Here is a 13,635-nt window from a genome sequence, read left to right as displayed (position 1 = left end):
CAAAGAGGTATTATTAATATAATTTTACAAATGGAGAAATTAAGATTTAGAGAGGTGAAGTGATTTGCCCAGGGTTATACATCTAGTACATAGCTAAGCTAAAACTCAAACTCAGATTTCCTTAACACTAACTCATGAACTCTTTCTACTCTACTACACTGACTAGGTGAGTTTCCAGCAGTGGAGAGCATGATAGAAAGAAATTAGATAACTTGCTTCTATTTGTGGGATTGGAGAACTGGGCAGGATGCTAAACCTAGGAGACTGAGATTACAACAGGGCTTTAGTCTCATAGGAACTGGAGTTGAGTAAGGGGAAGTAGATGACCAGATGCATGAAGCAAACCAATATGGTGGATTTGGGGAAAGACCACAATCCAGCAGGCACAAATATGCCAGACCTTACCCAATACTCCAGGAACTGAGCCTGGGTGAGCAGATTGGTGGGGCTGAGCCTGCTGCTGTTCTCTTTCCCTGTACTGGGAAGGCTGGAGATTTGGCCTGTGCATGGGAGACTTTGCTGCCTCCAGCTAAGAGGGCAGGTGAGACTGACACATCAGAGCAAAGGGAGATCCAGAGAGAGTGTCAGGCAGGCCGTAAGAGATGTGATGGCGAGGAAGGTAGGGCCAGGTCACAGGCAATCCTTGCAGACCACAGGAAGGAACTTGCACTGGATTCTGTAAATAATGAGAAGCTGTTACTGCACTTGAAAAAGGAAATAAGGGCTTCCAGCAGTTGTTTTGCTTGTGTACCTTGTTGTGTACCATGAGTCGCCTTAATTTCTCCACCAGTTTCTTTACCTCTTCACTCGCTGTGAGCGCCATAATGCCCCTTCACTGGGCAGGCATGTGATATTCAACATGACACAAACACAAGCCTGGGAGCCTTTGCAGTCCTCATCCCTGGGATGTCATCCAGGTGGTCTAGCACAGGCTCCAGACACTGTTAAGGTTATCATAGAAAATATGGAAATTCTCAGGTAGAATTCATGGATCCCTAAGAATCTGCCTGGATATCTGCAAACCCAGTTTGAGGAACATTCTCCTAACACTATGTTGTTCTATCTGTTTGCATTTGGCTTTCATGTGTCCATCTGCAAATCTTTCCTTGAGCCACTTTTTGAATCCGAATCATGAAGTTTTTCATTTTCAGGATCTGCAGAGATAGTTGTAACAAGGGTTACAGCTGAAGTTGTAACCCTTGTCCCTGCTGGCATTAAATCTCTGGGGCTGGCAGTGTCATCTGTTGAAAATGGTCCTGAGGAGACAACTGAAAAAGGTGAGCAGAAGCAGTGTCTGTCCTCTCCACTGCTGGGATCTTTTGGTGAGGCTGTGAACAATCACTGTAGGCCACCTTTTCACACTGTGACCTTCTCATGGGAGTGTATCTAGAAGACAACATCCCCCTGACTGAATGAGCACCTTGAGGCTCAGAGGAGATGTAAGCTGCCTGTAGCCACTCAGCCACTGGGAGGCTGAGCCTGGGGGGAGGAGCCACAGTCTTCTGAGCCCCTGACCTTGTGCTGCCACCACTTACTGGCCCAGAGCGAAAGAGCTTGGCATCATCCACACCATGCTTTATTGGAAAGAATGAAGCACTTGGGTTTTGATCACCTTCCTCCTTTGTCTCTCCTCCCTCTGATGCCTTAAAAGAGCCCCTGCACCTGCAAGGAGGCCACGGCCTGCTGGGCATACAGAGGAGGGGCTTTGTTAGTATCTGGGTGTGCCTTCCATGGTGTCCAAAGTGGAGCTATGGAGAAAGCTGCATTTGAGATTTGTGGACAGAGGATGAAGGATAGAAGGAAGAGAAATAGAGACAGAGAGGGGAGTGGGGAGATGGAGAGGCAGAGGAGAGAAAGGCAAGCCCAGCCAGGTGTGCTAACGTGATGCCACCAGAAAGCATAAGAGTTCAGCTGGGATGCTCCCAGGATGCCAGGTCTACTCAGTAATAAGACGTGGCCCCAAACAGCATCTTGGGTCCTGACAAGTCTCCATCCCTTAGGGGGATTTAATAAAGAGTCTTATAGAGCATTAGAAGCCTAGGGAGAAAAGACTTGCCCTCTGAAAGACAATGCATCCCAAGCAGGGGATGAGCCATAACAGCTTTCCCAGAAGAATGGCGAGCCAAGGAGTAGGACATGGGGTTCCTTCGCATGCCTAGAGTTGTCCACATACAACCCAGAAGCTCACATGGCCTTCCTCTTGCGATGGCTGCCCCGACAGTCCTTGCTCTCCTGACAATTCCTGTTCCTTTCAGCCTGTGACAGATTCACTTTCCTGCACCCGGGAAGTGGGGACAACATGAAGGTGATGCCACAGCTTGGAGAGATGCTCTTTTGTCTGACATCCCGGTGCCCGGAGGAATTTGAGTCTTATGGCTGTTACTGTGGACAAGAAGGAAGAGGCGAGCCAAGGGATGACCTGGACAGGTATGGAGAGCCAGCGGTGACAGCTCTGGTGTAGTAGTGCTGATGCTGTCTGAACCAGAGGGTGGTGACAGCCCTCCTGAACACCAGGCTGCACCTTGGGCCTCACTAAAAGCTTGGTGCACACAGTAGCTCACTCAGGTGGCTCTTCAGCATTATAGGCCCATTTTCCTGGTGAGCAGCTGAGGCTCAGGGACTGACTTGTTTGAGGTCATTCACCTTGGAAAAGGCAGAGCCAGAAAGATCCATGTCTTTTGATCTGAGGGCCTAGAGCCCTTTCAGTACTTTGACGAATACTGCCCAGCTACCCTAAGAGGGCCAATCTGCAAATACCCTTCAAATGACCCCAAGTCCACCTATTTTGCAATAACCAACAAGTAGAATTGAGGTCTCCACTTGGTTTTTCCTGCAGAAGGCCACATTAAAATTAGCCTTTTATTTTGATGAGTTCGTGTCCTTTGTAGGGACATGGATGAAACTGGAAAACATCATTCTCAGTAAACTATCGCAAGGACAAAAAACCAAACACCGCATGTTCTCACTCTTAGGTGGGAATTGAACAATGAGAACTCATGGACACAGGAAGGGGAACATCACATTCCAGGGACTGTTGTGGGGTGGGGGGAGGGGGGAGGGACAGCATTAGGAGATATACCTAATGCTAAATGACGAGTTAATGGGTGCAGGAAATCAACATGGCACATGGATACACATGTAACAAACCTGCACATTGTGCACATGTACCCTAAAACCTAAAGTATAATAAAAAAAAAGAACAAAAAAAAAATTAAAATCTAATAACTGAAAAAAAAAAATTAAAATCTAATAACTGAAAAAAAAATTAAAATCTAATAACTGAAAAAAAAAATTAGCCTTTTAAGTATAACTTTTCTTAACACCTTTTAAATATAACTGCTAATTTTCATATGTACCACTCTTGAAAGAATTTTCATTGACCGCATGCACTCATTAATGTATTCATTCATTTAAATATGCATCCAACCCATACCGCTTGAGCTTTTGCTCTGTGCCAGCCACTATGTTAGGTGGTAGAGATACAACAATGATTCAAACTTCACAAAGCAACATAAAACAAACACTTTTGCCCAAAAGAAGCTTATTTGGTGAAAGAGATGGACAATTAAACAAAAGTACTACCCAATATAATAAATACAGTAGGGTAAACAGAGGAAACCATGGAGGACTCAACCTGAGTTTGAGGAATTTTCTCAAAGTAGCATTGATCAAGTTTAAAGATTGCATGTGGGGACAGCCCCTGACCACGGCCAATGGAGAGACCTGCATTCAAAAGGCACATGTCCTTCTCAGATGGTATGGTTGCCAAAGCAAAATCAGCAACTATCGATGAATTTTAGAAACACAAAAAGACAAAGCTTGTCATAGCTAACACAAAGAACACAGTAATGGAAGGAATATGGAGCATGTCAACTGCAGATTGGATGTGTGGTTGGCTGTGTTTTTTACCCATCCACTTTCTTTCCCCTGCCTCTACCTCTCAGCCATCCCAGCTTCATTATCTACCTCTGAGATTTTCAGTGAAGGAAATCCAGGCTCTGCTGCACAGACAACCTTCAAAACTTACCTCCCACCAGGGGACCCTAAAGAAGTTTTTACTCTAGCAAAGGTGATGTCACACTGTGGAGTCATAAGCATGTTTACATTGTGAGGTTCAACCGTATGCCCGCTGCTCTCCATGACAGAGGACAATTTAAATAGTGTCAAGGTTTTTGAGTACATAGCCCTCAAGGAGACAAGGCAACAGACAGAAACAGCCAGTAGCAGTTTCTGTATTCTTTTGAACCCCTTGGGAAAAAGTGGGGATGATTTTGAAGGTGTTTCCTGATAACTGACCATATTTCACAAAAATATAAAATTTGACCGGTTGGGCAGGTAAGTTATGATATGGCTACTTCATGTCTGTAGAAAGAAATTGAAAAACTCGAGGCCAACAAGAGGAAACCCTTGACTAAGGAAAAGTTAGTCAAACTGATATAATTTTTTATAAGAATGTATTTTTAAGACCACATATACTGTACATGATGGACAAGTTCAGTGATTTTGTATTTTGATTTATATATGATTTCTGATTCACTCACTGACTTTAGATTTTAACTATTATATCAAGTATCCACCCCCACCCATCCCTGCCAAATACACACACAAGATTGTGTGGCTCTTTTGTGCTAATAGCTGGAGGAAGCAGACGCTGAACTCTAGCCAGTGGCTATGTGAGCATACGAGGGGGATTGTTCCTCTGATTGCTAGCAATGTGGAAAAGTTAATAAGCAGATAATTGGTTGAGAAGAGGCGCAATAAAAAAGCCACAAGAGTCTACGACTTATCCCTGCTGGAGCTGTGGCCTCCCAGACAGAGTGAGAGTTATTAAAAGAAAGGGAAGAGTTGAAAAGGGAGTATTTGGGGAGCAACTGTAGCTCCCTATTGGCTGAAGTCATCACAAGTTTCTTAAGGATGTCCACCTGGCAAGGGGAGACACTGGCTATTGTGAGGCCGTATCAGCCAAGATGGGTGGATATACAAAGAAGACATTGGTTCATTTTCATGTATTTACGAGATCCTGATCTATGCTGGGCACTTTTCTAGATGCAGTTCTTTATGCTCAGCATGGTTACTCTGCTCTTTTTTAAGGCTAGGGACAAATGACAGTGCACTGTGGATGTGAGATTAACTCCTCTGTGTCAAAGATTGGAGGGAGTAAGGTTACTGCTAGCCCATATGGTACCTTTGCATAAATTTAAAAAGGTACCCCTTCCTTAAGACTCCATTTCCATCTGTTAGAAAATCATTTAAATAAATATGTAGATAACCTATCTTTCCCATGAAGTTACAATAAAAATCAAAAATAATGTTTTATAATAATAAGATGCATACAGTATAAGTGATGCCGCCTTAGACGTGGCCTTTGTGTAGTATACAACCCGAATAACCATACACGATGGCCCTTGGTGTGTATATGAGTCAGCCTTGTGTGCACCGGAAAGGAGGCACTGGCTTCCCTCACTACTATAGGGCATGTGCGAGAAGCAGGCTATGCTTGAGAGGGTTCCTAGGGAAGCCAAGAGCTCTGAGAAGTAAAGGGTTTTCCTTGGTCTTAGGTGCTGCTTCTCCCATCACTGCTGCCTAGAGCAAGTGAGAAGGCTGGGCTGCCTGCTCGAGAGGCTTCCTCGGTCACCGGTGGTGTGTGTGGATCATACGCCCAAGTGTAAGTGCTGTTGGTTGCACAGTGAGTTGTTATTTCATTGGGGTCAGCATCGTGACTGTAGTTCAGACTTGTGGATGTTCCCACGCACTTAACTGTGACTTAATACTCTTTTCTTCTTCCTTCCTTCCTTCCTTCCTTCTTTCCTTCCTTCCCTCCCTCCCTCCTTCCCTCTCTCTTTCTCTCCTTCCTTCCTTCCTTCCTTCCTTCCTTCCTTCCTTCCTTCCTTCCTTCCTTCCTTCTTTCTCTTTCCTTCCTTCTTTCTCCTTCCTTCTTCCTTCCTTCCTTCCTTCCTTCCTGCCTGCCTGCCTGCCTGCCTGCTTCTTTCTTTCTTTCTTTCTTTCTTTCTTTCTTTCTTTCTTTCTTTCTTTTTCTTTTTTTTCTTTTCTTTTCTTTTTCTTTCATGGCATTTCACTCGGCCACCAGGCTGGAGTACAGTGGTACAATCTAGGCTCACTGCAACCTCTAACTCCCTGATTCTAGTGATTCTCCTCCCTCAGCCTCCCGAGTAGCTGGGATTGCAGGCACGTGACACCATGTCCAGCTAATTTTTGCATTTTTAGTAGAGATGGGGTTTCACTGTGTTGGCCAGGATGGTCTCTATCTCCTGACCTTGTGATCTGCCCACCTCGGCCTCCCAAAGTGCTGTGATTACAGGCATGAGCCACCGTGCCCGACCAATAACCTTCTTAATGTTGAGGCACATATTATCACACCTCTTCCACTGATGAGGAGATTCACTGTCAAGGGGGTGAGCTGTCTAAGTCACAGAGCCGGTGACGAGCAGGCTGGGACTAATGTAAATAGCCCAAGCTTACTGATTCTCAGCTCTTAATGTGTGTTAACAGAATTAATCCTCAAGACAATACAACGAGGTAGCACTATTATTCTTCCCATTTAGCAGATAAGGAAACTGAGGCCCAAGATCACACAGATAGAAATAAGTGGGAGAATTGAGATTTGAATTGTAAAACCATATCACTTCAGAACTAAAGCTGATTCTTCACCATACCAGTGAGTTTCTAAGTAACTTTTTTTCTTTTTCTAAGAAGCAGAGTCCTTTTCCCAAGGGAGATTTGAGGAATACTATTTTAAAATGGGGGACTGGCCCTGGCTGAAGAGCAAGGCTTTCCTGCAGCTCCACTCCTCCCTATGGTGGAAGCCAGAGGCTCCTCTGTATCCCTTCAGGGCCTCAGGCGGGGACCACTCTGAAAACTGCAATCCCCATGAGCAGGCCCCTGACAGCAAATGGAGACTTGCTGTAGAATTGACTTTATCTGCATTCTCCAGCTCCATTTCCTCATTCATATCAGTGGATGCATTTCCCTTATGCTTTGCAGTTTAAAAGGAAACACTTGCCCTAGAATTTCACAGGGGACCTATAAGAGTTTGTTCTCATTTTCCTTTTCGTTTGGGGAAGCCCAATGGCTGGACCTTCCATCCCTCCTTCTTCCTCCACACGACCTTAGCAAAGTACATGGAATGCCATATTATCTTGCCTTGTACGATCAGATATGTCTGTCACATCCCAGGAGCTTTGTGTTTACATATCACTCTCTCATTCATTCACTCATTCATTCGTTCATTCTATTATCCGCTTAACCAACAAATCTTCACCAGGAACCAGGAAAACAATGAACTTTCATGATCCTTGCCTCAAATTGCTCACAGCTTGGAGGGAAGAGACGTAGGCAAGCAATTATTCTAATCTCACATAGTATGTGCTAACAGGTAGCATAGGGGCCCTGGGAATGCGGGTAAAGGTATTTGAGTCTATAGTATTATAGTGAGAGCAGGATAATTTGGGAAAATTCAGGAGAGGTGTGAGGTGAGATTTACCACATTCCCAGATGGCCATACTGGGCATGGATATTCCAAGCAAAGGGAAAAAGGAAAAATGGTGGTGTTTGGGGACAGAAAGTGGAAGTGGGAGGCCCGGTTGTAGCGCAAGGTAAGGTTGGGGAGACAGACAGGTGCCAGATCATGAGCCCAAGAAACCCATTTGCAAGACTGAAGCATTTCCATTTTTTCCTATAGAGGATGAGGAGCCAGGGGAGGGTTTAGAGCCCATGAATTGTCACATGATGCAATCATGCCAGGAGGTCTCACCTGCTGGGCTGAAGCCTTGCTCTCCCTTCCTCCAATATCACAGAATCCAGGAACACTGCATCTGAAGATTGAACTGATTCACAGCTTCAGTAAACCAGTTCTGACCCTCTGTGAGATTTAAGGATAGCCTCCTGTACCAGATGCCAGGTATTAGTTGATGAGAAATGAGGGCGTCTCAAATCCTGGCCTGTGCTGTCATGGGCACAAGCTTCTCTGTCCAGCAGTGTTACCGGCAGCAAGTCTGGCAGGTTCTGCAGTCCTTGATCCTTCTCTTCTTGGGAGAAAGAATTCAGCCAAGAGACAGAAGTACATCTAAGGCAGAAACAAGAGTTTACTGAAGCAAAGTAAAGTACACTTGGAAGGGGCCAAGTAGGCAACTTGAAAGATTTGAGTGTCCTGCCTGATGGTTGGCTGAGGACTCTTATAGATTTACTATTTCCTGTCTTTTTCCCTCAATCTCTTCCTCTCGTCCCTCCCCCTGGGCAGGCTGTTAGCTAATCACTGCATGCACAATGACTTGCCAGTATCTAGGAAAGGTCACAGGCACCCTTTGCTGGTTGAAGTTTTGTGCATACTCTCTTAGGGCAATTTCTCCTTACTGGTCTAGCACCCTCAGAAGAAGGCCATAGATGGGTCAAATGCTGCCACTTTTCCCCTTACTGTGCATGCCTGGACATGTCCCCAGAGGAGGGGAACTTAAAACTTGCCATTTTAAGTTTTTATTGGGAAGTTGCCTGCAAGCTCAAGGTATCTCCTGTTTGTTAGGAAATTTTCTCATCCCTGTTGCCAGCTGCCTTACAATTGCCTGACAGTCACCTGACAGTTGCCTGATACTCTTTGGGGCCCTATCCTGCCCTGCTCATATCTACCTATCTACCTACTCTAACACCAGGAGTAAAAAATGGATACATAAACAGACAATGACTATACAATGTGATTAACACATAACCTGCAGTGATAGAAAAAAACACGAAGTGGGATTCCATGGGAGCCCGCAAGAAAGACACTTCCCTTAGCCTGGCAGCTCAGGAAAACTTTCTGGAGGAGGGGAAGCCAGCCTAGTGTTGACAGACACCAGTTGAGAGCACTGACAACATTCCTGGCAGAGGGATCATTCCCAGCATGAGGAGAAAGTTGGAAAGTTACCAGCCATATAAGGTGGACACCCTGAGGGTGTGTGGAAGATGGGGAGGAAGGAGAAGGGCTGAGGTGTGGCCAGAGCTGTTGGGGCCTCCCAGTGCCATCCTCAGAGGTCTCATGTTTCCTACTCTGCTCTTTCCTTCTAAGGTGGGGGCCAAAGCCTGTGTGAGAAGTTGCTCTGTGCCTGTGACCAGACAGCAGCTGAGTGCATGGCCTCTGCCTCCTTTAACCAAAGCCTCAAGTCCCCAAGCAGACTCGGGTGCCCTGGGCAGCCAGCAGCCTGTGAAGACAGCCTGCACCCTGTGCCCGCAGCCCCCACCCTGGGCTCCAGCTCTGAGGAGGACAGCGAGGAGGACCCTCCACAGGAGGACCTCGGCAGAGCCAAGAGGTTTCTGCTGAAGTCACTGAGTCCCTTGGGGATCGGGCCCCTTCATGGAAGATAGACGCCCAGAGAAAATGGCGAACACTCTCAGTAGCGCAGCTCCTACTTCACCTTCAGCTCTTTATCTCTCAGCCTCCTCTGTCCCTTGGAGCCTTCTTCCTTTCCTTTAACCCAGAGGCCAGGAGGGAACAGAGGCCGTGAGCCCTGCCCATGCATCATCAGCTGTGGTCACCTCACAAGCCAATGTACATTTGGAGAAGGCAGACCATGGTACCTCCATGCTCCTTTAGTGCACTGTGGAAGCTCAATAAATACTCCAATCAACATGCTCTGATTGTTTTACTTTTAAGACATGTTTAGATACTGTCTCATGAGTAGATTATAAAAGTGAGATGGAGACAATGGAGGAAAAAATATCTCAACTTCCTAATCACTGAAAGCTACTTCTCCTTTTCTTAAAAAAGAAATAGAAGAGAGCATATTTTATCAATCTTATGAGATTGCCCGTGGGCCACCAATAACCCACCAATGCCGAGGACTGAGATGGCAGCTTTTCTGGTGTGTGCCCTAAAAAATACACTTGGCACCCTAAGAGAGTGACCCTGTGTCACAGCCACCACCATGAGAAATCGCTGATCACCCTGTCCTGGGTCCTAGACTTCATTTTTTTGAAAATAGGGTTTATCTCAGTGGTTAGAAGTTCCAGGGATGCAGGTGCCCATTCTGACATAGGCAGTTTCATATTATGGTGATTAAAAAAAAACTTAAATGCCATTCATCCATCCATGTATCCACTCACCCACCCAATAGTTATTGAGCTTGTATGGTGTACCTGGCAAAAGGCAACGTCCTACCAGAACTGCCCTTAATATTCTATGAGGACACAAACTCTTTGGTTCCTATCACATCTGTGGTTCTCAACCCCCATACATCAGGTGTCCTGTAGTGAGAGGATATTTCCTTTTCTCCCTCTCCTCTGACAGGAAAGCAGAACTTCTAAAGAGCTCAGTGTTTGCTGACTTTCATGGCATGAAAATATCCCAAGGTTGGCAACACCTTAAGTAATCAAAAGGTCATGGTGCCAAACCAACAGTTGATATCCTTCCCTACCTTCTAGGGAAACCATGTGATAATAATTTTTTTTGATGAATACAACACACTGATATCTTTTCAACAACATGACCTTAACTACTAGCCTAAGTTTGGGTTGTCCCAGAAGTAGACCGTTAGACGAGGACGTGAGGGCAGGTAGTTTATTTGGAAACTGAAGAAAACACTGTGAGGAGAGTGAAGAAGTAAGAAAGGAAAGGAAAGGCAGCCAATGAATGTGCTTTCTCAAGCCAAATACCACTGTGGGGGCCTAGACCACTTCCCATTAGAAGTGCCATCCAAGACTTTGGGAGCCAGGATAGGATGCACATTTCAAAGTCATCTCATCCAAGGGAAAAAAGTGGAATACACACACACACACACACACACACACACACACACACACACAGGCACACACAGAGAGAGAGAGAGAGAGAGAGAGAGACAAGCAGAGACAGTGAGAGAGAGGGATGGAGGGAGACAAACTTCCATCAGTCATTGCTCCTGAGGAGGCTGCTATTTCCTCCTGGCCTGCTGCACAGTTGGGGGCAAAGTGGGCTCCCGTGGCCAGAGAAGTCTTTAGGCAAAGAAATGCAGGTGTCAGCAGCTGGCAATCAGCCAGCATGCACTAAGATGGCAAGGATGGAGGCATGCCCCCATGGCATTTGCTGCAAGTAATAAATTGCTTGTTGGCTGGCTCCTTCTTCCCTCCCTTTAATCCAGGAGGAATTGATTAAGGGTCTACTCACTATGGCTATCACTGTGTTAGGTCACCCACAGTATGATGACCATCTGCCTTCTCCACATCTTCACTAGAGGCAGCTGAATGTGACTGGAGGAAAAAAATGAAACTGAGCTGAGCCATTTCACTTCAAGTTAAGGACCATGAAACCTCAAATGGATGCTCAGCCTTTTCCTAATCAGTTGACTCTTCTGCTCTCCAGGACAACTGTTTGGTATCTTCTCTTCTGCCCTCAAACTCCCCTTGCCTCCCCCTCACTCTCAACTGATGACTCAAGAATTGAAATTTTACCTTACTTACAACCTTACAAATTTGTGTTTCATGGATGCTGGCAAAAGACCTGAGATGCTTGGGTCAGAGACAAGACTTTCTTACCGCAATGACAGTAACCTGAGTCCCAGCATTTATGTTGCTTTCCTGAAACCTGAAGCAGTGTAGAGAGAGCCAGGGGACACCTACACATGCAGTGCTTTTAATTACACAGGAGAATTCTGAATTTAGAGAACCTGGATGTTTTAAAATGGGCTTTAAGACTGCCTGTCTTATATCCCAGAAGGAGACATTGTCTTTATAATACAGGAAAATAAGTATGTCTGCCTATGGAGCCAAAGGGAAACATTATCCCTATCTTCCCAGTCTGTTTGCTATACCACATCCTTGAAAAGTTAGTCCAGAATAAAGGTAGTTAATGTCTCAGCTCACAAGACATGCAGAAATGCAAGAGACACATGGAGAATTGTTCAGTACAATTCTCATCTAATATTCATCTAATTAGATCTCATCTAATACTCTATTGAGATAATTGAAACTTTCCAGTGGGAATACCTTCATCTTCCTGCCATCAAAACTACAAAATTCCCCACATAGTCTTTCTCTTCCTTCTTGTTACAATGAAGTAAGTGTTCCTTTTCCTTATCAAAAGTCAAATTCTCCACCTATCATCTAGTACAATGCCCTCTTGCCTTCTCTAGGGTTTGATTACTGCAAGTATCTCCTTTGTTCTATATCAATTTCTCTCTCTCTTCCGTATCACTCTAATCTGTGTAAAAACACAGCCTAAAGTCTCCCATCTATAAAAATCCCTCCCTTGACTCTACATTCTGCTCCAGATATCACCCCCCATTTATTTATTTGTTCTCATAAGACAACTTCTCAAAAAATGTTTACATTCCCCATCATCTTTTCAATCAGGCACATAACATCATTCAACAGAAACTGTTCCTGTCAAAGTCACAAATGACCTCCATATTGCTGCTTGAACCATTGGACATACCTCTGTTCTCATCTTAATCTTCCAGCATAATTCCACACTGACCACTGCTTCCTTCTTCAACATTTTCCTCTTATCAGTAATGACTACACATTCTACTAGTTTTCATTCTACCTTTTTGGTTACTTTCCCTCAGTCTTCTTTGCTTATTCCTCTTTCTTCAGCAACCCTCTAAATGTTAGTGTACTTTAGGGCTCAGTCCTAGGCATTATAAAAGAAAAATTTTGCACTAGACACTTGTTAAAATGGCAAGGCATATTTTATTCAGTACTACTGCGGTAGAGGAGAGACCTCTGTGCAACCTGAGCTCAACTCAGCCAAAACAGAAGGTGAGAGGCCTTTTTTCAGGTATACAATATTGTAAATTATTGTCCCCATGCTGTACATTAGATCTCTAGAACTTATGTTGCACAATTGAGACTTTGTATCCTTTGAACCAACATCACACCATTCTTTCCTCCCTTAAGTCCCTCTTCTCTGCTTCTACAGGTTTGAGAATTTTAGATTTTACATATAAGTGAGATTGTGCAGAATTTTTCTGTGTCTGGCCTAATTTACTCAGCGTAATGACTTCTAGCTCCATCCATGCTGTCACAAATGGCAGGATTTTCTTTTTGTGGATGTAGCTGAATATTTCATTGTGCATATATACACCACATTTTCTTTAATCATTCATCCGACAAAAAATATTTAGGTTGTTTCCATATGTTGACTATTGTGAATAATGCTGCAATGAACACAGGAGTGCAGATACCTCTTTGAAGCCTATTTTTAATGCTTTTGGATATCTATTATCTATCTATATCTATAGAGAGGAGTGGGATTGCTGGATCATATAGCAGTTCTATTTTTAATATTTTGAGGAATCCCTATACTGTTTTCCATAATGGCTGTGCCAATTTAAATTCTCACCAAAAGTATAAAAGAGTTCACTTTTCTACACACATCACCAACACTTTTTTGTATATTTGATACTAACCACCATAACAGATTTGAGGTGATATTTCATTGTGGTTTTGATTTGCATTTCCCTGATGATTACGAATGTTGCACACTGTTTTATATGCTTTGTTGGCCATATGAATGTCTTCTTTTGAGAACTGTCTATTTAGGTCCTTAGCCCATTTTTAAACTAGATTATTTGTATTTTTAGTGTTGAGTTACATGAATTCCTTATATATTTTGGATACAAACCAAAATATCTAAGAATATATTTTTTCTCATACTTTGTAGGTTGTCTT

The 13,635-nt window shown here is 44.2% G+C and overlaps 1 protein-coding gene across 1 annotated transcript in view; it reads left to right on the top strand.

Moving 5' to 3' along the window:
- Positions 1 to 9,619, top strand: part of OC90 (otoconin 90) — a 34,939-nt gene extending 25,320 nt beyond the window's left edge. Inside the window, exons 11-14 of the mRNA XM_003256214.2 lie at positions 1,152 to 1,277; positions 2,256 to 2,427; positions 5,559 to 5,665; positions 9,059 to 9,619. Of these exons, the coding sequence (XP_003256262.1) occupies positions 1,152 to 1,277; positions 2,256 to 2,427; positions 5,559 to 5,665; positions 9,059 to 9,354 (701 nt within the window). The 3' untranslated portion in view covers positions 9,355 to 9,619. The remainder of the gene's footprint in view (positions 1 to 1,151; positions 1,278 to 2,255; positions 2,428 to 5,558; positions 5,666 to 9,058) is intronic.
- The last annotated feature ends 4,016 nt before the right edge of the window (positions 9,620 to 13,635 follow it).

Source organism: Nomascus leucogenys, chromosome 16 (genome assembly GCF_006542625.1).
Source record: "Nomascus leucogenys isolate Asia chromosome 16, Asia_NLE_v1, whole genome shotgun sequence".
In the NCBI taxonomy this organism is placed as follows: domain Eukaryota; kingdom Metazoa; phylum Chordata; class Mammalia; order Primates; family Hylobatidae; genus Nomascus; species Nomascus leucogenys.
Note: the sequence above shows the minus strand (reverse complement) of the source record. Positions and strands in the feature narration are given on the sequence as shown.